Source organism: Phalangium opilio, unplaced genomic scaffold, assembly GCF_054372755.1.
Source record: "Phalangium opilio isolate 3A_F unplaced genomic scaffold, DU_Popi_V2 ptg000003l_1, whole genome shotgun sequence".
Lineage (NCBI taxonomy): Eukaryota > Metazoa > Arthropoda > Arachnida > Opiliones > Phalangiidae > Phalangium > Phalangium opilio.
Window position 1 is genome coordinate 10914204 of NW_028324145.1, and position 27920 is coordinate 10942123.

The 27920-nt window shown below is 38.8% G+C and overlaps 1 protein-coding gene and 1 long non-coding RNA gene across 13 annotated transcripts in view; one reads left to right on the forward strand and one right to left on the reverse strand.

Moving 5' to 3' along the window:
• LOC149717793 (uncharacterized) overlaps positions 1-27920 on the forward strand; it is a 97791-nt gene that overhangs the window by 43765 nt on the left and 26106 nt on the right. For all 12 annotated transcript variants that reach the window (XM_089840717.1, XM_089840719.1, XM_089840721.1 and 9 more), the window contains exons 3-4: positions 17981-18024; positions 24892-25036. In XM_089840717.1, the coding sequence (XP_089696843.1) occupies positions 18016-18024; positions 24892-25036 (154 nt within the window). In that variant the 5' untranslated portion in view covers positions 17981-18015. The remainder of the gene's footprint in view (positions 1-17980; positions 18025-24891; positions 25037-27920) is intronic.
• On the reverse strand, positions 6110-6730 carry LOC149717794 (uncharacterized). The gene is made up of 2 exons (XR_016365594.1): positions 6580-6730; positions 6110-6518 (listed from the first exon to the last, which is right to left on the reverse strand). It is a non-coding gene; the product is annotated as an uncharacterized LOC149717794 (long non-coding RNA).

A 27920-nucleotide genomic window follows, 5' to 3' on the forward strand; every position in this document is an offset into this window, starting at 1 on the left:
CACTTTTCTCGTATTTGTATCTACTGTCATTTTGCTTGGTGTAAGTCATTTGGAGTTGTTATTCAATTAAATTTCAGTTATTTTATTTAAAGACTTTAAATCTGCGTTATGTACGATATCAGCTGCCATTGGTTGGTATATATGATGGTATCTGAACTGTGGTATCCACCTTGCTAGTACAGAAAATAAAGGAATTTAATTTGTGCTAAGTTTATCGGGAATTTGATACAATATGCCTGCGATTGAAAATGTTCGCCGTTTGTAATTTAGATATTGAAAGGTATATTTTATTTTATTTTTTAATTTTTAATTTTTTAATACCAAAGTATTTCCGGTTTGGACTATATATATCCCCATATGTAGTTTGTGTGCCTAAGAAACGGATGCTGGGAACGTGGAGATATATTTTATATCATCTATAGATATTGTAGATATATATATAAATATAAAATACACTCTAGACTCTGGTTCTCGATTGGCCGGACGGTGTGGTGAATTTCCTAGTACACTTTGAAGAGCTGTGCCGTCGGGAACCCTATGGTGTATACTCTCTAATTCCGAGGGCAAAGTCTAGACTGGCCGTATTGATTAGGGGAGTCTCGTTTACTCCACATATATATATAACGCCAGCTATACTATCTACCATACCGGGTTATTATAAAGTTTAGAAATGATTCCTTCGTGGGAGGGACGGATGAGCGGGTGAACGCCATGCATCGAGGACGGACAAAAACTAATTTTGCCTGCCTTCATGAACTCCGTGAAGCTCCATTAGATTAAGGTTAGCTCGAAGTTATGAAGTATTTTAAGTATTTCTTGACCATTTGTAAAATTAACATTGCTATAATTTTGTAGAGTGTAATTTAGGTATTAATTTGATACCTAGAACAAGTAAATCGGCACAGAAATAAGGATAATATGAATTTTATAAAAATAAAAGTTGTACACCAGTGGTATTGCGGGTAAATGTTTTACAGGGGCCGGTAGGAAATACATTACAAATATTACCCCTGGAAGTTGGCACTTGTATTTTAGTATTTCTTGACCATTTGTTCAATGAGCACTGCTCTTAATTTATAGAGTATAATTTAGGTTTTAATTCGATGCCCGTAACAACTAAATCAGTGCAGAAATAAGGATCATACGAATTTTATAAAAATATTATCATGCACTGGTGTATTGCGGGTAAATGTTTTACAGGGGCCGGTAGGAAATACATTACAAATTTTACCCCTGGAAGTTGGCACTTCGGAGATTTGAGAAAATAATTTTAAAATAATTAAAGAACTCAATTATATGCTGGATTTTCTCTAATTACTGTTCAATATCTGATTCTAATAGCTTTAGGTTGATCTATTTCTAGTATATTACTATGGGGGAAAAGCCAGATCGAAAATTCGTATCGTTTTTCGTTTATATATATACTATTTTTACATTTTTTCGTCTCTCTCTCTCTCTCTCTCTCTCTCTCTCTCTCTCTCGCTGTGGAGCTTGTTCGAATGGTTAGGGTAATAGTTATAATTATGTTGGAAAATAGTGGAAAGGAAATACCATGTCTTTTGCGGGAAAGGGAACCAATAATTGAGACGGATTAGGAACGAAATGAGAACCGGAACCTTGCGGGGAGAAATGTTTATTACCTTCGGAGTGTGCATTCCCATTATATGGGCCTTTACTTATATATTTTTGTTGCATGCTTTTAACCCTTTCCTTCGAATTTAATCCCAGATATAGTCAGCAATAAATACTGACATTTAATTTCACATTTTTTTAGTCAATGTTGAAAATATACCAATAACGTTTGGTTTTGTTGTAGGTAGTTTTGATTCCTTAAATCTAAAACAGACTACTTAATTATAATATTTTAAAGGGGAATTGTAATTCATAAAAAAATAACGAGTCTAAAATTTGAGTAGATGTGAATCGATCTTACGTAATCTCTCCAAAAAGAATCTGCAATTAGAAAGCAAGCGTAAAAATTAGCTTAAGAAGCCCTAATTATTTGTTAATTGCGAGTATTATTCGGTGTAATTATCTGTTTTACAAAAATGGCTGAGATTATTGTATAGGAATATTTTTAATTGTGAAATCAAAGTAATTACTCAAACACGGCAATGTTAATATTCCAGGCTGCTTAGAGTAACCCATATTTTTATTTTTCATTTTAACAATTTCAAAAATTAATAGACGAATATTTTACTATTTAATTGTGTTTTTATTTTTTTCTTTGTTCCTATTGTATCGATGTATATTCTGAATTCTATCTTATTTTGCGTTAGTCTCGACCTTAGAATAACATAGCGTGTTTTACCCTTCTTCTATAACTGCAATTCACGATAGCCTGTCAACCTATACATGGACCCGCAATTATTTTTCCCACCATCACGAGAGACCAAGCTAGGATATATTTATTTCCCATTTTTCCTTTAGGCAGACCTGTTTTGCGCCTATTCCCAGAATTACATACGATGCCTAATTAATTTTAAATTTGTTTATATCGTGACGTTGGAAATATCGGATTCGGTGTTACGTCATTAATTATTCCTGAACCGTTAATTGATCCGTGTTTTTGTTAGAAAGAAAGAAAGAAAAAAATCTATATTTGTGATTGTGATTATGCGTGGAATGGAATTTCATACGTTGAAAGAGTGGATTTAGGCAGCTTTTCGTTTAAAAACAATTCCTTTCAAGTCTATAACAGATTTTTCTATAACTATATATATATACGTTCCTCGCATCGACTGGAAATTAGAGCACGTTTATGTATTTTATTTTTACGATTTGAAAGAGAAAGAATAAGAGGATAGCCGAGAGAGGAAAAAATCTCTTTTGGTAGTAGGGACTCTGGGGTATTTTCTCTCCAGAGGTTTCGGCGGGGCCAAGGTTGAGCCCCCGTTTTCTGCCAAGGGAAGCGAAACTAACGATTTTCCTTCAGTATAACAAGGTGTTTGTAAGCTTTGGGTCCGTCGTATTTTAGCGAAAGGCCTTTAACATTTGGGGAAAGACGGTGGCGCTCTAGGACCAATAATAAGTAGTCCGGAACGTGCGTCAGTATTTCTATGGCTGCGTGCGAGCTATAGCATAGCCGCGCGGCCTGCCATTATGCAAGCGTTGGGCGGCCGTGCCGGCGATTCTAAGGCCTTAAGAGCCCCGCGGTATTAAATTCTAACTTTTAGCCGCGATCAGCCAGCCGTTGGATGTTATTGGGCGAGCAGCCCTGATCCGTATTATAGAGGCGAACCACCCTTCCCCCCAACCCTCCCCTGAACCTATACCATTTCGGCCCTTACTCTCTGTGGGGCTAGCGAGCTAGTCTTTGCAAACCGAGCGAGTAAGACGCGCGGACCGGGACGTTTTATCCCGAAGCTACGCGATAACGACGCTTTGATCCTGGCCCGTCCAACGCGTACTTTCGTCCGAACCAACGAACGAACGATTGCTCTCCGTCCTCCGTTCGCCCCAACCTAGAACCCCCTTCTCCTCCCCACCTTCCGTCCCCTTTCTGATACCGATATCGCCTACGTGACCAGAATGTACTCGGTGCCATGGAAGGCTACCCTTAGCCCATTTTCTAACGCTTATAAATCCTATAGGAAATAAGAGGGTTTCGGGGTCCTTATAAACTGCGTATGTTCTATTCTGAATACACGCAATTTCCCCAAGAATATTGAGTGACGTCTTCCAAGGTATATTTGCAGTTGTATATACCTACGCAATTTTATCAAAGAGACCCAAGTTGAATTTTCATGCTTTATTGGTTACATTCATAGCGTTCATAACTGGTGGGTTTCTCTGGCTTGACTATAGTAGACCTAGGGGTTTGCGTGGCATGGTTAGCTTTTGGGTACTATATTCGACGAGCCTATTTAGGATTTTGCTTGGCTCACGACGACGCTACTGGGGAATCTACATCATTAAAGGAAGGAACGAGGTCTCTCCCCATCCCCATCTCTTTCCTCTATACGGATCATATCCACCCCCCGCTGGCTAAATGTCCCCACTTATTAGACCCTCGGGTTATCTTAAACTTTTTTTCGAGGTCATTTCTAGCCGTTTTACTATCCCCTCATCGTCTTGATTTAAATACCATATGCTTGGGATTAAAGGGAGAATGAAATATGGTTATTTTCCCATCCTTTTTCCCTTCGGAAATGAACTTTTAAGAGTAGGAACGTGTTTCTATTTTCACTGCTTAACAGCTTTCAGTTCTTATTTTATGTCTCCACGCTCATATACCTTTCAGAACGATCCATGCATGGAAAAACAACCAACCTTTGAAATTGTAAATTCATCATTAGAAAGTAAATTTGTTCTCTGTTCTTCCCTTTAAGTTTGAATTTTACTTTAGTTCTGTTGATATCTCATTTAGTTTTAGACCCAATACACCTGAGATAATCACGTACCTTTTGTCAACCAATATCAAATTAGGACATCTTAAATAGTTATTGGCTTTGACAATTCTTTTTTCCTAAAACTAGTAGTTATAGAAAATTAGACCAAATTTGGTCTATTACAAAGATTCTATTCTATTCTATTGAATAATTTATGACAGGTGTACCATAGTTTCCAAGTTGTATTCTCTTTGATTCGTTGATCGCCTAAAATATTCCACGTTCCAAACATCTTCGACACCAGTCTACTTATAGTATTTTCCTTCTCTGAAAATTATTATTTAGATTTTCACTTTTGCCGAAAGTCAAAGCCTTGTTCGAGAGAAAGTACATTGAAATTTTATACGTGGAAATTAAGCAAGCAAAAGCTATGGTAAACACCAGTCTGGTATTAATTTTAAATCAAAAAGCGCGTAGTAATAAATACCTTGTCTCTTTACCTGGAAGTCGATGTAATAGTTGTACGACCGGCGCCTATGATTTAACAATTTGAATTTAGTTATAGCTTTGGTCTTTCTCCTGGCTTTTCAAAACCCCCTTGCTATTTGTCGCCGATCAAAAGACTTTCAGATTCGATACATTATATACTCTCATTCTCTTTGACGCCGTATTTGAGGTCCCTCTCTAATAACCCTCCCTAAAAGAGAAGATGAAACGACAATGGAGTGTTCAATTGTCATCCTTATGCTCTTAATGAAATTCTTCTGCGACTAATTCTAGCTGCAGATGGAAAGAATTGAACTGAACTTTTCTAACCGGTTAATTTACACTTTACTAGAGGGGAATTAACTTCTTACAACAACAAATAAAGTCTATCTAACATTTAAAACATTTTGGTTTGACTCAGGCAGCCTCTCTTTGAAATCGAAGGCTCTCCTATTATTTAAAACGTATAGTTTGGAGCGCAGTATTCAGCGGCCCTTATATACATACCCCTTTTACTTTCCCTTAGCTAGCTCCTTAGCGGCGGCGAGGTCCTGGTGTAGTCCCGTCGCGACTCCCGATATTTTAATAATTATTATGGATAATTAAGTAACGTATCTTGTTTACATAATGTCTTGGATGCTTGGGCTTTAATCCTCGAATAATGCTTAATATTTAATTATTCGGTTTTAAAAGCTTCCCTGCCCCTTTTCCTTTCTTACCCCCCTAACCCCCATCCCCAAATCCCGCCCTAGCTGTTCTCGTTAGTTCGTTAGTTTCGGGGGCCCACCGATACCCTCTCAATAATGAACGAAGCTGGGCTGGCCCCGCTCTTTCTCTTACTCTATTCTACTCTGGTGTACTGTACTCTATAAAGTTATACTCCCGCCTTTTCCTCTCTAGACTTTCTCGGACTCGGGATCATCAACAGTCCCGGGAGGTTGTGGGGCCCAAAATTTATAATTCTCTTCCGCATGAAGCTATCTAGTTCCCGTTATAGCGTCTCCAACGAACCCCTCTCTATACCCTTTTGCTATTAGTTATTGGTACACACTGCACTGCTTCGTGCTCTATATACTATGCGCCTATATGTATTTCCTTTAGTTTATCAACATCAAACATCATTCCGAAATTATACCGATGAGATTAGATTTGTTGATTTAGATTTAATATTTCAATGATTTTTGCCGTGGTGGAATCATTAAAGGAAGTGAAATTTATTTAATTTCACTGATAAATGAAACATTATCTGGCGAATAATAAAACATTTTTAAAAAATTAAAACATAATCAAAGTAAAATTCTACGAGTCGAAGGTACCTTTTTATTTGAGTTTTATTATAAACAGAGTTAGGTTAAAGGTGAAATTAGCTTTAAAATATCTTAAACATATTCATTACGACACCACAATTCACAAATAATTCCTAATTCCGATCTCGCATTGATACAAAGGTCCCATATCTTTCGCAGTACCGTCTACCTTGGTTTTTCGAAATTACGGATTGAGCCAAGTCTTACCTTTTTGCTTCTTTCTAATATTTTCTTAGTATCAAAGGTTGAATTTGAACATATCTGCGCTTGATAGGTCCTATATTATCTATATCCCCATGGGGTGAATCTATGAGCTCTTTTAGCGCGAGTTTTATAGATCTACTTTCCTCTCCTATGAGTTGGAGAACTTGCTAAGTCCGTCCACTGTACCACTCTGAATATAATTAATAAGGGATAGCTTTGTACAGGTTGATTTAGCCAACGATATCCCTTACTTTTGGTAGAAATTCGCCTTTGAAAAGTGGACGAACCCTTAGTTAGTTGCTGGTTTGGAAAGGACCAACTTTATCATTGAAAAACAATGTTTTTGATGTAAAATTTCGGCCATTCCATGATTGAAATTAGCTATAGGAGTAGATCGAACTGGATGGCTGGTCAGGGTTCGTACACGACCTGGAAATCCTGGAAAACCTGGAAAAGTCAGGGAAATTGAAAATGGGCCTAAAAGGTCAGGGAAAAGTCAGGGAAATTTAAAATAGACCTTAAAAGTCAGGGAAATGTCAGGGAAAAATATATTGGAGGGAAATGTATAAAGTTTGGATAACAGTATAAGGGTGACCAGAAAGTGTGTTGTCAATATGACTAGAGCCACAAAATTGGCGGAGCTCGCTTCGCTCGCTCCGGTTATTTATGTTTCACTTGAAGTTAAATGTAAACGAATCAATTCGCAAATTTTTATAACAATAAATTGTGCAAAAATGATTCGAGTGAATTTGGATTGGTTTTCATATATGTTCGCCATGTACGTTATTGCAAATGGTCAGGGAAATTTGTGGAATTTAGTCAAGGAAAACCAAATTTTGTACGAACCCTGCTGGTGGTCCATTGGATTAAGGAGGTCTAGAACCCTCGGAGTCTGCTTCCTAGGGAGCGTCTATTCGCGTTTAGAGAATTAATAAAAGGTTATACCCAAAAAATACCTAAATTGGTATACCAGAGAAACAATCGAAAATATACCTTTGTTCGTATTACTCGTCTTAAGTCGAACTTAGATGATGACCAGACCGCCGGGAGGGTTCGGGTTTAGGCCCTTAACTGGCCAGCCAGCCAGCCAAGCAACTCGGCCCCTCTTGTCTCTAGCGGCCAGGGCCTAAGTGGCATCGGCGCTTGGCCCCTTCTTTTATATTTTACATGGAATTCTATAAACCGTAGATCTTTTCCCTTATAGCCAGTTTCGGGCTTTTCGATTTCCAATACTGTGCGAGGGAGAAAACTCCCTTTTTCTCGAATCCCTTCCATTCCTGCTCCTTATTTCATCTTTATTTTCTACCATTTCTTATTCTTTTAGTAGGTCTAGATTCATAAAGATCCTTCCGTTGGCTATACCCAATTCTTTTTTTTTTTTTGGCCTCTTCGTGATCTCCTTCCTATCTTTCGTGCTTCAATAATTAGGCACGCTATATAGATACTATATTTAGTTGCGGAATATTTTTTCCCATGGACCATTTTTTTCAACGATAATGATAAGATGTACATAAGCTTTGAGTAAGGCTAGAATTCATTTAAAGATCAACCTAGTCAAAGGTTATCTTCACTTTTATTAATAAAGTACATACTTTTAACTCGTGATTTATTGAGACACCTTTTTATATATTCCAAAATATGGGGTTATTTACCTCAGGATATTGAAAATTGTTTTACCTAATTTAATTTTGTGGAATATTGTCTTAATAATTTATGTTTCATATTTTCCTCGGGTTTTTAATAAATTTTTAAATTTGGTAGTATGCTTACAATTTTAATTTAAAATGGTGTGTTAAAGAAAAGTGGATTCTTTGGGTTATTTTGAGTCGAAAATCAAACTTCTGTGATATTTTGGAACATTCTTTATTAATTTCAAAGATAAAATTATTTGAATAATTTAGATGTTTTTCAAATTACTCCAAATAAAAGTTCTATTATTTCTTCTGAAGTATAGGCAGGCAATGCCTGCCCCTGTAAAAACGTTTCACGTGCTGAACACTTCTGTCCATTGGAAAGCTCGCTTACAAGGGTGAGATGATAATCAAGGCTTTGCAATTTCTTTGCGGTTGATAAAGCAACCTTAATGTTAATGTTGAAAGGGGTGAAGCAACTTACTAGCTTCCTAAAAAATTTTCTACGAAATAGAGGCTATAGATACTTGATACAAAATTTTCCTTAGAGCCGCATTGATAAATTTCTATAGGGCCTACATACTTTGTGATTGTTATATTTCTACGAAAAATTAAATAGGGAAAATGTAAAAATGTAAAATTAAATAGCTTAGGTTAGGTTACATAAATCTTATTAATACATATTCCCATAAGTTACAATGAAACCATCCTTAAATTGAAACTAAATTTCAAAAGAACCGCACGGTGATTTACCTTTCATCGGCGTAATTAACGTCATTTTAAGGTTGCGAACGAATATATACTCGAATACAGTTTACAATATATCAAAGGAAATTGAAAAATACGGCTAGCGGGAGTTTAAATTTCAATCGTTGGATACCTTAGTTAAATTATAAGGGCGAAAAACGGAAAGTATCCTATGGGAAAGCCACTCTTTGTTTCGGTTGTACAAGTATATCGCAATGCAACAACTATAGGCATAGGAGAAATGATTTTAACAAACATTTTTCTCTCATTTCCTCGCGAAGTTGATGATCGAGGCCTTAATGACTAAGCGCGAATACAGAAACTCCCGGAGATTGTTTCTGGCAGGTAATAAAATGAGCGTATCATCCATCCCTTTGTTTCGCAAACGCTAAGCTCTTTGTTTTATACATAGGAACTGAACAGTTTGTAGAAATAACGAGGATTGTTATATATTAAAATTTTACGTTCGAGTGAGAAATATTTTTGAATGAATACGTTTCTATAGGGAAAAATGTTATAACTGGTTTCAATTTGCAAAACCCGCGAAATACTCTTGAATTTCCTTTGAAAGGTTTTGGGGGGAATTTATTTTCCAAATGAGCGCTGTAGTTAATTACGCTTACACTTAGTTTTTGGTTAATTACCTCACTCGCGTGCTAGACTGTCACTTTCAGAATTAACCTAAGATATAATTCATTAAATATAAACTTGACCTTTGAACTATCGCGCAGACGTAGGTAAAACCATAAGTTTATAAGATATGTTCCATAAATATAACATTACCTACTTCGTAATACTAGAAACTTACCTTACAGCTAATTCGAGAATGATATGAGAATTTATTACACTCGGTTTTATCAGTCCATCTTTCTATTTAGTCTGTAGTAAGCCTTTGACAGCGCCTCACTAGACGTCACTTTGCCTCGAATCTATGACCTACCTCACTCACTTCATGACAAGCTCCAATTTGTAACCAGTGACAAACTTATGGAACGCATCTTATGAACTTATTGTGAAACTTATAACCTTTTGCCGTCTAAATTTTTTGGTTGTTTGTTTATATTTGATTTCTAATTTCAACCATATGGAGGAAAGAGGGATATCTTTTGTTTTGCGGGCAACAAACACGCGCGCGTCGGATTTAAATCCTAACCTTTATTTTTGGTCTGGTGTCTACTTCCCCGTAGCAACCGAATACCATTTTTCATTCAAGAACGCGGCCGGAAAACCGAAATACCATTCAATCCCGCCTGGCTTTCCTCTCTCTCTCACTCTATAGAGGGGGCATTTCTGAGGCTTCTCATGGAAAATCCCCTCTTCTCACCTAGCACGGCTAGACTGAGCGGACAAAAATGTTTATCTCGCCTCCGGGGTGTCAAATTATAATCCTTCCTGGATTTAAATATACAGTCCCGTTACCTTAAGGGGCTCCCGCTGGAAAGCGGATCCTATCGTAGAATACGCGGACATATCTTTTCCTATTTTTCGACGAAGGCTTTAGTTCGTTCGGATCTGGTCGTGACGTTTTCCAGAGGTTCGGATCGTATTTGTAGCTAGCGTATTTTTATCTGTAAGTAGAAATTTGACAACTTCCTGGAAGGATGTACTAGACAATATGTTTTACCAAATCCTTAATTTCATTGATGTAAGATCGAAACGAGACAAGGGTGAACATTGGGTTTGTGTGTGAGACGGCCCATTATTAGCCTCTGAAAGACGTACGCTGTAGTTCGATTCTATATCGAAATGAGAGCGAGATATATAACTAAAAAGAGTTCAGGTTAGGCGTGGGGGGTAGGTAGGCTTATAAAGTATGCGTAACGCGTAGGATCGACTACAGCCTTGGAAGTTATACTGGCAACGCGCGCGCGAGCGAGCGACGAACGGAAGGCTCGTGCCAATGATGTAACGTGGGAATTGTCGACGCTGGGAGCAAATTGGGGTCCGTCACGTGCGAGCATCGGCCCCGGAGGACGCTAATCTGCGGCACGGCCTACCGTGATAAGACCGCGCGCGCTGGCCAGGATCCGCCCGTAGATAGATTCAGTCCACATTAATATCGGCCCGAATGAAACCAAAGTTGGGAAGTAGAGATAGTCGCTATCGGCACCATTAAGAAAATAACTAACCCTAGAGCCAGGGCGTCTTCATTTTCTATTCGGCTTGAAAACGTGGATGTATACTCTTATAGAGAAATAGAAGGGAACTGATGGAGATTGTGAGTAGGAGGAGGAGGAGGAGAAGGAAGATCCAAGGATGGAGAGGGTAAGAAAGGGGTATGGGGTGGTCTTCGGTGGCGGCTTCCGTTTCGGGCCATACGGGTCTCTTCCGAATTAATCCTCGGGGCGCCTATACCCGTTACCATGGATACCGGGGCTTCAGTTTTACCCCCTTATCCCCCCCCAACTTTACCTCTTTTCTTCTTTTCGATCTTCCCTCCCAGATCTATACACCCCATCTCACCCTCTGCCCCGAGCTTGGGATCTGGTTCTGGCTTGCCCCGGTGTGCTTTTGAGGTCGATTTCCTTTGGCGTCCCTCTAAAATCTATCCCATCCCTATACTTCCCTTCTATTCAGACCCCGAAAAATTCCCAATCCTAGAGTTGCACGTGTGTGGGTGAGTGGGTGGGCCTGAGTCTTGAGGTGCCAGAAGGAGAAAGGGTCTTCGGAAATTCGGCCCTTGTATAGTGCGCCACTACTTTTTTGCTTTCGGGCTGGTATAGCGACGAGAACGATGCACACCTAAAGAGAGTTTAAAATCGTAAGATTCTAGCCTGTATATATATATACCTTTCGATTAAGGCAGTATTCGTAAGTTGCGGAACTAGTGTTATCGAATGGAATCATATTGTTTCTTCATTTGTACAATCTCTTTTTCAGTTTAATCCACGATACTCAAAATCCTGTTAATGGTTTAGTGTATATTTTGGTAAACATTCTGTACAATATCCTAATTTTGAAGTTTAGTGCATGAGTGACTCGATACCCTAATTCAGAAGGCCCTTTCGAATTCATTGAATAAGATAAATTTCTTTAGTTCTTTGGGGGCGCAGTTCTGAATCACTCATTCTAAGGGAGAAGAGAATACTAAATCGGTACGGCGACCAGTCGCTTGTATGAAACTGTTCGGTATCAGATCACCTTGTCTTAAAGAGTGAAGAACCAAACGGACGGTGCCGTGGACTTCCGTAAAGCTGGCGCGCGCAATCACGCGGCCAGGAAGTTCGTCTAAAACGCAAATCCTACTTCCACCGAGCTGCACCAGCTCTTTTCTCTTTCCTTCTATAAAATATTCGCGACGAAAGGAATTTGAAGAAGGCGTTTAAGAGTTTTTCGTCTTTTTCTCTCTTCTTTTTCCCTCCCTCTCTCTCTCTCCTCTTCTCTTCTCCGCTCGGCTTGGTCTCTTTCATATAACGGAGGCGAGCCTAGCCTACTTCCGTCCTCTTTAATGACTTACTCTAGCCCCTCTTGGACTATAGGCTTTCCAGGAATGACTTTAATGACGACCTTACTTCCCCTCTTCCTACACTCTCGTTCCGGGCTCCCTCATTCTCTCTCTATCGTTTTTGGTCGCGAGATTTTTACCAGTTACGCCCCTTGGCGCAGGAATCCGAATAATGGACGGTCATATCTATCGACTATCTATTCTATCTCTCTCTATATATATATACTTTATTTCCTCTCTATATACCGGTACTTTCTATTGGTTTTAATTTCTGTCAGATATGAACTCTATTTTCAGTGTAGGGGTAAAATATGGGTAAGGTTTCGATTTTAGATTATAGTCGACTAGACTAGCAGTTAGGCCAATATCAACAAAGAAAAGTACTAAACTATAACGCCATTATCTGGCAGCCTTTGACAAAGTATGACGTATTTTTTTACGTTATCTATTAGACCATTAAAAAAAGGAAATTTGCCTATAAATGCTTTGCCAAATAAATTAAATTCGTCAAAATGAGTTTATTGCCAAAAAATGTCTCTCTGATTTAAGTTGACAAAAATTAATTTTAATTAACTTTACGGTTGGGAGCGATAGAATCTGAAATGTAGTTCAACCGCTTCCGCGGAAGTGTCTAGGAAAAATCTGTAAATAACTTTAATGCGAAATAAATTGGAGCGTCAAATCAATCCTTAGATAAAAACGTGTACATTCTCCCAATCGAACTCATTCGACCGTTTAGGTTTTGCAGTTCAGTTTTGATATATGTTGCGTATTCTCGTCCGATATAACCATTAAAGTGTCAGATTGGGGGGGGGAGTAAGGGGCCTCTTGTTGGTAAACACGTGGAACGAGGCGAATGATTATCGCCTATTCAACATATTATAGCGCGTGCGGCTGATAATAGTCGATGACAAACTGCTAACCCATTAATCCTTTTAGTCTCAACCCTCTACCATCGCCTCTTCCAGTCTAGCTCTTTCCACCTTTCTCGCGTTTCTCTCTATCCTTCGCCCCATTCGCATCATCGCTTGCCTATTTCGCTCCTCCTCGTATCATCAGAGGTTCATGATTTGAAGTTTTGACATTTCAGACCCATCCCTGAATAAAGCGTTGAAATTAGTGCAGTGGATCGGGTTGTGTATAAAGATGTTATTACTAATATTTACCTTAGTATAATTTATTTGAATATACGTACCTTGTAACCTGCTACGTTCTTCGGTTCACGTCTATTTGTTGTCTGTTTAATTTAGAGTTTCAAAAGACTCTGTTCAACTTGTACTCAACTTCGAGTTATGGATTCTTCGTCCCTATACGGGTCTCTCATCAAGCTAGCCTTACCCAACCCCTTCTTGGCTATACCTCTGGCCTCTTCCGTTAACCGTAAACGGTTCCTTCCCTATATGTAATTCGGCCTTCGAAACTCTTTAGCTCGCGCCAAAACGATAGTAGCCTACCTAGCTAGCTAGCGTATAGGCAGATGCGAAAAGACTCGATCGTTTCTCTCTCTCTCTCTCTCTGTTTAGTAAAACTCTCGCGAGTGTTCTCCTCCGTAACTTACGGACCTACCCAGACTATGAGTATCTAGTCATACAGTTGGCTAAATTAACTACGAAATGGGAAGGCCGGGTGAGGCTTCTGTTTCAGTGTCAAGAGAGATTGGTAATTTAGGATACACCTCGTTCAGTATTCCATGCGATGGTTTCGCGCGTTTTCCCTCGTTTCTCTTTGGATTAAACGCGGGCTCCCATCCCACTCTGCCTGGATCTTTTAACCCTCCCGTCTCTCTCTATCTCGCGGCGTTTTTAGCTTTGTCTACGTTGTTATAAGCCTAAATGGGTATTTTCCATGAATGGAACTAAAAGGGGATGGCCAGACTGTGAAAGATAAAGAATACTATAGCACTAGCTAGCTGCGAGAGGATGAAGCATAGTTTTTGCTCATCCCAATTTCCTCCTTACTACCTCGATCTTCTTTCTCTCTCTCTCTCTCTCTCTCTGAGTGGGAGACGGCTTAATGGGATGTATTCCGCATCGTGGGTGGGAGATATATATGAGTATGGAAGCTAATCGCAAAGGGTTATAGGCACTGTAGGAAATGTAGACGAGAAATGAAGAAACCAATTCTTAATTCTGGCTTCCTCATAAGATGGATCTCGAATACTAATTATCGTAACATGTGCCAGAGAGAGAAATAGATGGGTTTCTAGCTGTTCTGCATGGGGCTTTTTATTCGTAGGGGTGAATCAATTAGTTGAGACAATAAATGATTAGTCCCGCTTATTTTATTGAATGTCTGGCGCTTGTAGATCCTTACTCGATATATTTTTCTTCTTTTTCTTTTGAATTTTCCACTGGAACGGAAATAGGCAAATTCAACGAAACCATTTCATTTATAACTCGAGTCCTCAACACGTTGAATTGAACTAATTCACTCGGCGGCTTGAAGCCACTTGAACCAATTCGCTTTCAAATAGATTGATTCTTCTTTATTTATTCTGTTTTTTATTTTCTTTTCCAAATTTTATTATCACAGCAAAACAAACCACGTATCTTTTAACTTCCTAACCTGTAAGATAACTTGTTTTTGTACTAAGAGTTAATCCTCGTATTTAGAGCAACTCCAAATATATTCAAACCTTTTTCCTTACTACTCGTGTTCATAGTTAAAATTCGTAATTTAAGTTGATTAAATGTAAGTGATTTATAAAGCAAAAATCATTGTCAAGTAATAAGAACGTTTCATATTTTATATCCGTATCTGCAAAACGATTCTAATTTCCGAATATACCATGTTTTTGAGCAAGAAAAAACAAATTTTTCCAATAGTTATCAAAACGGTAATACTTTCCACATAATAGTGTACTCTAAGCCTTCGGAGTGTAGCCCCAGTACACTCTAGAACCCTTTAGAGCGCCCATTTTTATTGATATGGTGCGATGCAAAAATGTGTTCGATACAACTATATATATATATATGAAAATATATAACAATTGTAAAGGTATATAGGCCTATATGAATACATATCGGTCCGTTTAACCACGAGCAATCTTTATTTGGCTGTAGTGGTTTTGGTAGGTCTCTCGACACAAGCTATATAAATACGTTTTCGGTTATCTCTCGGTGGTCCCCTCCTTCCAAAAAGGCCAACCAACGAATGCCGCCTCGAACCAGGAAAGCACTCTAGAGTCTAGAGAGGAGTCTCTGCACCTTAACGTTTCCCCGGGCGTTTTTGCCAAGTCCTAGGTATACATAGTGTAGTGCTGTACTCTCTATCGAGTAGGACTCCACATTCTCCCCTCCCCCCTCTGGTTTTATACGCTATCGAAGCGCGGACAACGACGATTCTGACTGCTGGGTTCCCCTTATCGGACCCGGGACTTTATTAGAAAAGACCTTTAGAAGAAAAACGGAAGACCGTATGCGAAAAATAGTATATATACGAAGCTGGTTGCTCAGTGGTAAAAATGCCTATTAACTAACTGCGCCTCTAGCTTCATTCGAGCGTCCGGGCTTTGGTGGAAGGCAACTCGGTTCGACGCCGTTGGCTGTCACATTAGCGCCAGAGCTAAAAATCGATATGGCCCTCCCCACTCTCTCTCTCTCCCCCTCTCTCTCTCTCTCTCTCTCTCTCTCTCTCTTTAGTTCCAAAACCCGCTATGTACGATTTTCCTTTCAAGAGACAGCCTCAAAAACTATGAAAATACGAGATTTTTAAATATATTATTTAGGGATAGGTGGTACAATATAAAACGCTATGAAAAACAGTTAAATTTTGGGTCAAATTGACTACCATCTTGGATTAATGTCTATCTGGATAGTTATCACTACTGCTGCTTGTACATTTGATTGGTCATACATGGATTAAAAAATTTCCTAGTCAAAATTCGTGACGGGTCAAAACTTTCCCATCAGGTGTTTTTCTACGTCATTACTACGATGTCTGGACTGGAGAAAATCTTAATGACACTTTGAAATAATATCTTTGGGTTCGGGAAAATTAGCCCTATTCTAATTTAGGCCAATAGTGGAGGGTTTCTCGACGTGGAACTCTTCCTTTAAGTGAAGGGGTTTCGGGAATTCTTGGCGATATAAGTCTGCTCAGTACTCCTTGGGTATATTGCCCAAGCCGATATGTGCCGAAGCGAACCTTGGCCGATTATTCCTCGGAGATTCCTTGGGCTGTGGCCCCCTTTTCCTAAAACCGTACACCCCGGTGGGCCCTAGAGTTATATTCAGACGCTTTAGCCCGTGCCCCCGAAAACTCACTCCTAGATCATATATATACATATAGGAAAACGGGGTCTTGTACGTACCGCAGCTGTGCGTGTTGCCTCTCTTATAACTCTCCTATTTTCTCTTTCTCTCTCTCTTTCCCTCTTTTCCCCATACCTACTTCTCTCTCTTTAGGTTTTGCCTCTTCCTTTTATAAAGATTCGTTCGCACGCCTCAAACACACCCTTTTCACTTCCAAAAAAATATTTGAAGTATTTTTAAATAAAACGTGACATTTAATTATAAAGATTACATTTTTATCGGTATCTCAAAAATATAATACAATAATATTCAGGTTTTAAAAAAGCCAACATTTAGGGGTTAAATCTTCTATGCATTTTCTACGAGCCCCTGTAAAAATGTTGACCCGCAATACACTGATGCATGCATAAGATTTATTTATTTTTATAAAATATTTAAAAAAATACTACTTTTTATTTATAAAAAATAGGGGAACAGCTGGATTATCGCTGTTTAGTTAATTTTAAATGATAATATTAATTTTTAATTACCTTTGACACAATTGTTGCTCTAATTCTGACCTAAAATTGTAACATTACGTATCTGTTATATTAATTTCGAACGTAAGCTTTATGAACACGTAAAAGAGAAGAAATTTTGAAGATGAATATCATCGTGTCACGGTCGCGTATCAATAATTTATAAACTCTGTACTGTAGCCTTCTTTCTCTCTCTTTTCTTTTTTACCAACGCGTGTATAGATCATAATAGAGCACGTATTTGTGTAGGTTTCTGGTATCGTGCGAACACGTCCGTTCTGCGTGATTGTGGGTGGTTGCGCCGGAATGAATCGCGAGGGGTTTTGCCCCTTCTCTACCCATCCCCTTCCCCTTCACCTCAATCCCCCGTTAAGCGAAAGGCTAGCCCCTGACGGCCCTTCTCTTATAAGAGAGGTAAAGAGAGAGAGGGGGAGTTAGAGAGAGAGAAGCCAATGTATAGAAGGGAAGCCACGCTCTGCTAAGTCTGATAGCGTTAAGCGGAGGCGGTCGCCCCTGTCCTGGCGCTCCTCTATATGGTGTAGGGAAACTGCCCCGGTGCAGCTTCGGTGTAGTGTATAGAGCTTCGTAGAAGCGTACGAACTAACGTTCTCCGGGGGTAAATCCGTGGTTGGGGCTTCCCTACACCCCTTCTTTTCTCCCTCCTTTTTCTCTCTCTCTCTCATCGTGCCAGAGGAACCAACTCATAGAGAATTTTTGCCTTTCATATATTTAGGAAGGTCGCGTTTAGTAAGGGAACCCTGATAGGTAAGTTTCTGTGGCAAAGAACCTTTCTTATAGCTACGTAATATGCGCTCGACGTTATAATAGCTGAATTTCAGAAATTTTAATTTAAATTTTTAAACCGCGCTCTTTCCACCGGGTCTTTCCTTTTGCTATAACCCCATTTTTTTGTCAAACCCCCAAAAAATTTTAGGATGAGTGTTCTTTACGTATATAATGTTGAAATTCCTTCTGTAAGGATTTTTTAAGCACACTTGCTATTTCTATTAAGTCTATTCCACCAGATATAATGTTTTAATATTGTCTTTTTCTTTTAGGTTTGAAGAAACAGAATTGAAGATGGCTATGAATCATGAATAAGGTAAACAACTTATGTTTTTTTTTTCGTTTGTTGCGCTATTTTTATGGGTTTCATCATAATTGGGATGAGAACTTTAATCGTATCAACATTTAGACTTAATTTTTCCTCCAAAGTTAGGTATATATTACAGAGACTGTTGAAAACAATTTTATTTGTACCTCACCTTGCTTCTGTCCCATTCTTTTTCACCTTGACCTTTGTCACGAGATAAATTATTTGGATTAAATCCTTTATAACTTTTTTAAGAAACATCCATCTAACACCGATGGAATTAAACCCATATAGCATTGTGTAAAAATATTACTCAAAATATTTTGAGTCTTAGAGAAAAAAAATTATTTTTCTTTTCCATCTCTCGTGGGAAAAGAAAAAGGAAAAATCGTGCCTGAAAATATTGATACTTCTTTATTAGTTTAAAAAATGAGACGGTATTTGCCGCCAAACCGCAATTCGTCGATGGCGGTGCGGAGAGTGGCACGAGGATGAAGTAGAATTGAGGAAAGAAAAAGGTCTCAATCTCCCTCGGGACGGGTACAGAGAGCTATAAGTCGGTCCAACATACTTCACCCTGAATCCCCGAATTGATATCGAAGGCGGGGGGAAAAGAATCAGAAGCTAAGCCTAACCATTAAGACAGAAACGTTCTCGCCTTCTACCTTATTCTTCGGAGCTAGGTGGACTATACAAAGGTATGGGGTGAATCCGGTGGAATCATTATATCAGTCGATCTGGCGCGGGATTAAGGCGGGAAAAGTGGGTGGGAGGAGGAAGGGTGATGGCCAAACCACGTGGTAACGTACAACTCGGAAGGTGATTAATAAAAGGATTTAGACCAAGTTCCAGCTTCTGTCCCTGGGTTTTCTTTTGATCCATTTCTGACGGACGCTTTTTCATCGTTTCCTATAGCTCTAGGTAACATTCTTTTAATTCAACTTATCAAGTTCCAATGGGTGCCAAGCTTAATTGGGCCCCTTTTCTTATCCACCCTGGTACCGATTATTTCTCATTCCCCTAACATTACCGTATTAACTCGAATGCCTTGAACCGCCACGTACGCATCTTCCGCGCATCACCCGCAAAGTCCAAATCCTACTCTTCACTCAGTACACTTTCATACAAGAAGTGAATGAATCCGAAGTAATTTAGTAATTGTCGTATACTTTCTAGCGGCGATAATTGATTTTTTTTTTTCATTTCTGGTTTTGTTCATTGGCTGATTATCTGATCCCTTTTAGGCTTTCAGATTCATCTCTTTTTATCATCTCATTTTCTCTTATTTTTGATATTAAAAGTAGTATTTTTTAATTTTTTACGAAAATAATTTTGCATGCATCTATGTATTGCGGGTCAACATTTTTACAGGCGCTCATAGAAAATTGCTGGACGATTTTACCCCTAAATGTTGGCTTTCCCAAATATTAAATGAAACCGAATTTCTTTTTTTTTTTTTTTTTTTTCAACTTCGAAATCATTTACTCTCTTTACTCTTAGCCGTTCCTCACATCCTTCTTAAACACGGGGCCGCTAGTGGTCCTATTGGATATAGCCTAGCACTGTATAGTGTAGCCTCGGTGTAGCTTTAGTGTAGCCAGGCCTGGAGGATTTAATACTAAGCATTATTATAGAAAAAGAAGCTATATGGGTTGCGCTTCTCGCGCTCTTAGCACGTCTTTTCCTCTGGATGTCATCAGTCACGGTGACGCCGACATTGATCACTTTAGAACGCGCCACCGTGTTTTCATCTTGAGCCATTACCCGGCCTTGCTTAGATCTCCTCTCTCTCTCTCTCTCCTCCCGACCGGCACTAGTTCTACTCCGGGAGGAGGGAATATAAGGAGTGGGGCACGCGCTTCTCATCCTCATCATGGCAGCCTCTCTTCATCCCTCCCCATCACTATCCTGTATAGCTCTCTTTTCCAAAACTCCTCACACCCATCTCCGCGTCTCACGCTCCTCTATGGATGGATGATAGGATGGGAATGAGTATCGCCGGCTCTTAAAAGGAGTGGGGAGGTTTTCGTCATTCTAAAGACACTTTGGGTCCGGAAATCGGGATCTATATATACCATATACCGTATACTCCATGTGCGCTTCCCCACTATACTGTATAGGGGATGAGATTGGAGTTTTATTAAAAGTTGGCTTTGAAATAAAAATCTACTGGTGAGAATATAAATAATACCGGAGAATTTAGGACGTTCATGGTGGTTTTAATTTTGATATAAATATAATTAAATTCATTGGAGAAAGGAACCAGTTTATATGACGTCATTACCAACCATCTGTTTTGCTTTTAGATAACAAAGTTTGGGTCAAAATTCTCTACTATACCATTTATGTTAAATAACGTAACCTTTTTCAGTTTTTACTGAACTGACCTTAGGGGTCATTGGGAAGGGGAGTTGGCCCTCAAAATTTCGGGTTCTGATGCTTAGCAGATTATTAACGATATTTGGTAATAAACTCTAGTTGTTACCCAACACCTCGATGGCGTACGTCCCAAGTCCTAACCAAGCTCTAAACTTCTAAATCACCCTTCACTTTGAAGAGAAAAACAGTTTCCTATAGGGGAAACTGGGGGGAACTCGATAGATGTATGGGTGTTGGGATGAAGAGTAAACGACGGTGTCTGGAGCGATGGCGGCGGGCTCTAGGCCTCGTCATTAAACGGGGGGAAAAGCGCCCCCGAAAGAAGAGTCCGGTAATCGTTCCTGACAGCCGAGAATCACTGCAATTAAACCGGCCTACACTTTCCCTAATTAAAACTCCCAAAGAGTGAAGAACATATAGCTTCCGCAAAATCGTATACATATACGAGATATTTTCGGGTTGGGTTCGGTTAAATTTTGTTGCTGTTTTGTTAAGTGCGTGAATTTCGATCATTTATCGATGAATATTGGTCCAAGTATTTCGAAAGATAATTCTGTCTCTCTCTCTCCCTCTCTCTCTCTCTCTCTCTCTCTCTCTCTCTCTCTCTCTCTCTCTCTCTCTCTCTTTCTCTTTAACAATTTGGCCCAATTTTTAAATTTTATATCTAATCCTTGAATTCGTCGGTCACGAAGTTTGTTTAGTATGTAAAGTGTGATCTAATCTTATGAAAATTGACCAACGATGATTGGCTATTCATATGTTCTCGTGTTTTGTACGTGTTCATGACTTTTATATTTCATATTAAACAATGTACTCGATTGGGGTATTCATTCTCACCCCTGATAGTGAGTATATAAGTTAGTATGGATGGGCAGATAGCTATAGGGTATATTATACTGATGAAAACCGGCTGCTGGCAAGGAATTTGTAATTTCTTGAAAAGTTTTGGTATAGATATATAAAGTATTTTTCACGTAGTCGCTGAGTGAATCCGAATGAAGTAGAAGCTTCATATGGAATATGGCTGTTATTGGATAGATTTAAGCTTCCCCTTAAACTATAGTTTCGCTTTAGCGATATGAACGAATGATAATAGAGAAAACTGGTGGAGCTCCAACTCTGACTCGAAGAAGAACTTACTGTAGATATACATGAACATACATTCCCTTCTAAATTTTCCCCTTTTTCCGAGATTTGGCGAAAGGGGGTTTTATATATATCCCCTCTCCCTCTCCCTCTCTCTCTCTCTCTCTCTCTCTTCGCATTATGGAAATATTTTTCCTCTTTTAATTTCTATCCTTGTGGGGAAGGGACCGATCTGAAATTAGTTTAGGCTTCTTCTGCCAAGGCCCGGTTGGAATGGGGAAAGGGGGTTTAGTTATCTAGGGGGTCCAGGGTATCAAATTCATTTATATTATAATAGTTGTATAAAGAGAGAAGCCCCGTAACTAAAACTATTTCGTATATTATGTAGTTTTGTTTCAAATTCACTTTTTCGAAACAACACAGTGAATGTTACGGCGGATTAATTCCCAATGTTAAACTTCATTGTGATTAAAACAATTCTTACAAACTGTCCCTGAACAGAATTAACTTAAGAGAGCATCCCGTTCTTCGATACGTGAAATTCCAGAGATGGTCCTCCTATCTTTTCTACTAAAAATAAAACAACACTCTCTCTCTCTCGCTCATACTAAAACTCTTTTCATTTCAATTACTTAATCATTATCTCTGGGTTTCCCACCACCCTCTTCTTCTCTGCATTTACGTTCCTGGCACTGTTTGTGAAGATGGTCTTCTTGTAGCCAATGGAACAACATTCTATTTCTTATTTTGAAGCTACGAAAATGCGGGGGAGGGAGAGTCGCACTCTAAACCCCGCCTACTTCACCTCCCCCCCCCCACCTATCCTTTGAATATTTAGAGAAAGGAATTTTCATTAATGGGGGATTACGACGAGTATTACCAACTAACTAACCAACTTCTTAGAATCAAAAAGTTTGTAATTAAATACATTTACGAAGTTTCGGACTACTTCTGGTCTATGTCCGAAATTAACCAGTGTCAGACGGTCTAATTTAATTATTAAAATATTTAATATATATATTATGAAGCCGATATTGCCAAAGTGGATTAATTTGTAATTGAATGATTTTTGAAGTATCTTTTATTATTACAACTTTTGAAACGCACGGAATTAAGCATTGTTTTAATTGGTTTAACTAAAATAGAATGCGTGATTATTCCAAAAGAAACGAAGATATATCCTTTTCGTATGACAAAATTAATGGATGACCCGCTCTATATTTAGGTTCTACTTAAAGAGATGGGGTTAACGCTTGACCCTTCGGAACGGCGTCGGTTCCTTTTTTTATACATGTGGAAATAGAAAGACTATTTCTTAACGCGCTCGCCTGCCAACTGCTTCTCTGCTGGCCGGAGTATAAAAAATGTCCCAAAAAAGAAAAAAGATAAAAAATACTCGTTGCCTCACTCCAAACACGCTTCCTCTTATTTCCCTCCCATCTCGTGTTTTCTTCCTTCTCAGTTTTTTTTCCTTACTATTTCTTCTCTCTGCCTTTCCTTTTTTCCTTTGCGGCATCTTTCCTACTTTTTTTTGCGCTTGGGGGTGTTTCTTGCCCCCCTTACTCCTTTTTAACGTAAGCAAGTGATGGTGTTAAAATGTGCAGGAAGACTTAGCAGTCAAAGACTTTAATCATAACATGTAAACAACGGTGACCCGTTGGACAAAAATGTCATAGTAATAACATTTTCCTAACCCAAGCATTGTTTGTAATTTAGTCCTACCACTTTTTTTTACTCTATATTTTGAAAATGTTATATTAAAGCAGGGATAGATTTCATTTTAGAAGTAGGAATGGAGAACGGTTAGTTTTTGCTTCAGTCCAACTCATAGCCCAGTATAGAGCCCCTCCCTCCAACACGTAACGAAAAGTTTAAATTATCTTATTGGCTCACTTAAACTACGTTTTGATGGCGTTGCTGACGAGAACGGCGAAAAATACGTAATTCCTTTTTACCTCTGTCGCTATGACCGCCTCTTTTTTCATACCCCTCCGTCCCGTGGAAGGGGGTCTGGGACTTTGACGCGCGCCCAGATTACTCTGTTCTCCATTCCTACATCTAAAATTAAATCTATCCCTGATTAAAGTTAAAATGAGCAATTAATTTAGGGTGTAATATTAAACTTTGAAATCTTCAACCACTTCCATGCAAATTAACATTATCTTTCGCTTGGCCCCCCATAGTTTTATTCCCTTTCTTGGTGGGTGGGGGGTCACCCCCTCACCCTGATTAACACCCTTCGCCTCTTCTAGAAAGTCTCGTTCTCACCTCGGTATATCTAAAGGGGTAAGGAGAGCGGAATAGCCTCGTGTCCTCGCCAAACCCTTCCCTCCCCATTTTTGATAGTAAGACTAATTGCGATGCTTTAGAAGTCATTTGTCTCCCGCTAATACGATATAGGCTCAAATGAGAGAGAACTAGTTCGGATTTTAAAGAGTACGATGGGTTAGTATTATCCCCCATTCTCCAAGCAATTCTAAAAAAAGCTTATTTTTTTTTTCAAACAAAGCTAACCCCTAACCTGCTTAAAGAAGTGTGCAATTAAAACTCCTCGACGAAGGTTTTTTATTTTTTGGTCTTTGTCTTTATTCTGATTCCGCAATCCAACTTTAATTTGACTTTTTTTTATTTTTTGGTTTTTTTATTTAATTTTTGCGGGAAGGTTTCTTTTTTCCCGCTTAATTAAATTGGATGGGTTTAATTGTCGTTTATTTTTAACTACCAATTTACTAAGAAATATTCTAATTGATCAAATCAGATGTTAGCTTAAATTCGTAACACCAATATGTTTACACAATGAGTTTTCAATCAGAGAATAAGGCCTCTACGTTAGACTATAATTATTCTTAGCTCTTCTTAAACGATTCTTCAACCTGTTAGATAGCGAATCCTTCTCTAAAATTGGTTACTTTATATAACCCAATATTTGCGAGCCAAAATCTTTATACATTCGCTTAAAGGCGTCTAAACTAGATTCCTTAACCCTTGGTACGCTCGTTTCCTTAAAGCGTTTTCCCGTAATTAAATCGCTATTAATTAAACGGAAGGAGTGCGGTGTGGAGTTCCCCCTTAATTGACTCTTTTCAAGTGCGAACGTAATCGTTATGACGTTTTCCCACGCTCCTAATAAGAGCCTACTAACTGTAATAATATTCGCTTTTAAACCGAGGATGATTATTCGAGAGAGATGCGAACGGGGCCGCATCCTCTTTCTTATTTCTCTTCTTTCCGTATATTCTCTCTTCTCCTTTCTCGGCCGCTTTCTTTCGCTCGTTTTCTAGCCGCATATTTGCCCTTCTACCTCTCTCTCTCTTCACGCAATTTTTTCTCTCCTTCTTCGCCTCACTCCTCTCTCTCTCTCTCTCTCTCTCTCGGGCAATCGTCTCACCTTTTGTCTATCTGTCTTTGCAGGCAGGCAGCAGCGAGGCTTGCAAGGGAGGAGCCGAACCCACCACCACCAGCTGCAGCGCCTCACTCGGAGGAGCGGGAGCGCCATCGTCGGGATCGGGGGGTTCCGTCTCTCGGCGGCCCCCGACGCGTTCCAAAGGCCCACCAGGTGAGCGTTTCCAAAGCAACCCTTCCGCCCTCGTCGGTCATTAATCATGGCTGTCTGTGCAAGAAGCTGCCCTTATCAGGGCCAGCACACAGTTAATTACTCGAGCAGTAGGGCCGCGCTCGCTCGCTCTCGCCTTAGCTACGTCCGAACCTTTTCTCACACATACATACCTTCTCCTCCTACCCTATAGCTAGCATTCATCTAAAACCTCTACACCTATAACGTCGACTCGCCTTATACTAACGTAGATAACCCTGCCTACACGCGCTATTTTCTAACGGGGCAAAGGTATAAAACCGCGCGCGCCATGCATGCACCCAAAGAAAATAACTCGAAATTACCAATCCATTCTGGTACCTTAAATTTGAAAGAATGATAGCGTAGGATTAGGTTAATATGTTTTTGATTACTTCTAGTTCCTCGTGTTCTTTTTTTTCGGATTATACAGGGAAAGTGCATGCGGATAGGTGAGGGTGTATTGGCTATTCTGGCAGTGCTATATATTTCTAACTAACCCCTAACATCATCCATTAGGAGGTTTATAGGCTATGAAAATCGCACTTATATATACGTATACTATATATTGATATATTCCCCCCTATAGGAACAAAAAAGAAATATGTTGTAGGGACATCACGCGATTGTTATAATAGAAACGCCATGAAATTAATTAATATACTACCATGGTACGCATTAGCTATCGTCACGAAATAATGAGATATTATACCATTGATTTATTTCTTCAAAATTCATTAACTTGAATTGAATTAAGCAAGGCCCGTATCGAGTTCTTTCTCGGATTAAAATTTTAAAAGTATATTTCGTTATAACGGCGTCTTAACAAATAATTAATTACTTGAGAATAGCTAAATAAACCATCGCTTCTTGTCCTAAATTAAAAGTAAAATTTGTCAAACAGACAGTCTTAAAAATAATAACAAATATTCCTTTACTAAAGCTTAACTGGAGCGTGCGTGTTTCCAAATGTAGGTTATATTTAATTTAACAAATTTATTTCATTTAATATTAATGTTAAAAAATCTTAACTTTAACTCGCGTTAATTCCAAGAAATATTTATAACAGTAAGGTACACAAATTTTAACAAATCAAGAAGACGACTAGACTCGAGCAGAAATTAACAAAAATAAAACAAGATGACCCAAGGGCTGGGCCATAATAATAGCCACATCGTTCTCTACTTAATTAGAGCCATATTTAATAAGAAATGAACATTAAACACATTTCAATGCTTACTCTCTCGACCATAATCCTCTCCCTTTATGATTGGGATAAACGGGAAAATATCACCTTATCCTCTCCCTTTCACTCTCCCTTCACAGACGAACAAAATATTTGGTACTACTACTACACCTACTACAGGCCAGGTCAAACTAATAGCCTCAACATAGATATGCATCATACGATGTGGCTAATTAAGAAATCCACGGCGAACATCTTTTTCTTCTTCCCCACTTCGTATACTTCACCTTCAGGGCATCATCTTCGCTGCACCGGCGCGTCTTAATGCATCCCAACCTATCCATCTTTTTAACATTTAATTAGAGAATTTCGTTTAATTATATTAAAATATTCCCCCTGGTTGTCCCAGCTCGTATAAACGAACGAAAAGAGAGAGAGACGGGAGAGGAGAGAGCTTATCCTTGGCGAATAAGGTTCAAGCTTGGAAATAGCAATGTCTTTATTAGATGGTACTTAGCACCATTTCTTGTTCAATACCTTGGTCCGAGTTTCTAGGTGGACAGAGGAGGCTACGATGCAAGGAGAATCAGCCGAAAGGGTGTTTAGGAAGTTTCACCCTTCTCTAGTTTTGTCGGAACAGACTATTTCGAAAGCTTTTTTCTTGAATAATTGAACGCTTGAGTCTCGCGTCTTCTTCGCCACGCGGGAAAGTTGAAAAAGCCCTTTTTCCCAGAAACTGAATTCTTTTCGCCGTGCTACTTGACAAATAAGATTTCATCTGGACAAAATAGAGACCAATTTAATAGAAAATGAATTGAATTAATCTAGATCGTTCCTAACCGTCAAATAAATAATTTAATAAACTTAATAGTAGGCGAAAATAGACCTTAATTATAAATATTTGATCTACTGATAAGAGTTTTATCGGTTTTAATTTTAATAAGAGTTGTAGTTGATACCGAAGTTCAATTTGTAACGTTATTCCAAGCGTTTTCTCATTATCATAACTGCCAAACTATTTTAACTATTAAAGCGTGCACTGGTAGGTTTAACGAGAAATGTACCAGATCAGAAGTAAATGATCTGACCAGATGGAATATTTTTTGTCGAAAGCCTCTTTCTTCTCTCTTTTTGGTCTCTTTCTCTCCTGGATGGCTTCTTTTTCCCCCTGAGGGAAGAAGAGGCTTCTCTTGGACCTCCTGAACTCGTAAGGATGCTGACTACGACCTTTTAATCGGATAAGGTTTCGTACCCCCGGCCTAAGATAAAGAGAAGAGATATATGATTAAGAAAAAGCTACGCCACTCTCTCTCTCTCTCTCTGTCTCTCTCTTCGGAGAATTCAAGGAATAAGGCTAATCGTTACAGATGTTTTTAATCCGTTTTAATACATCTGGGGGACACGCTGTGCAGCGAAAAAAAAAAGATAATTTTAAAATGTAGTCAAAGACACTGCTAATACTTTCCTAATTTTTGCCTGGAGCTTGAGAACCAAATTTGTAACTTCTTAACATCTAAATACTACATATTAAATTTTAAATACTTAGAAAGGATAATAAGCCCATTAGAAGGTTTGATTATGCAAATTTACTGGCTTGAAAAATTATTTACAAATAAAAAAATGCACTAGCTATAATGGTCGAGAGAACTTTTGACCCTATTCCACCTGCCCTAATATCGATAA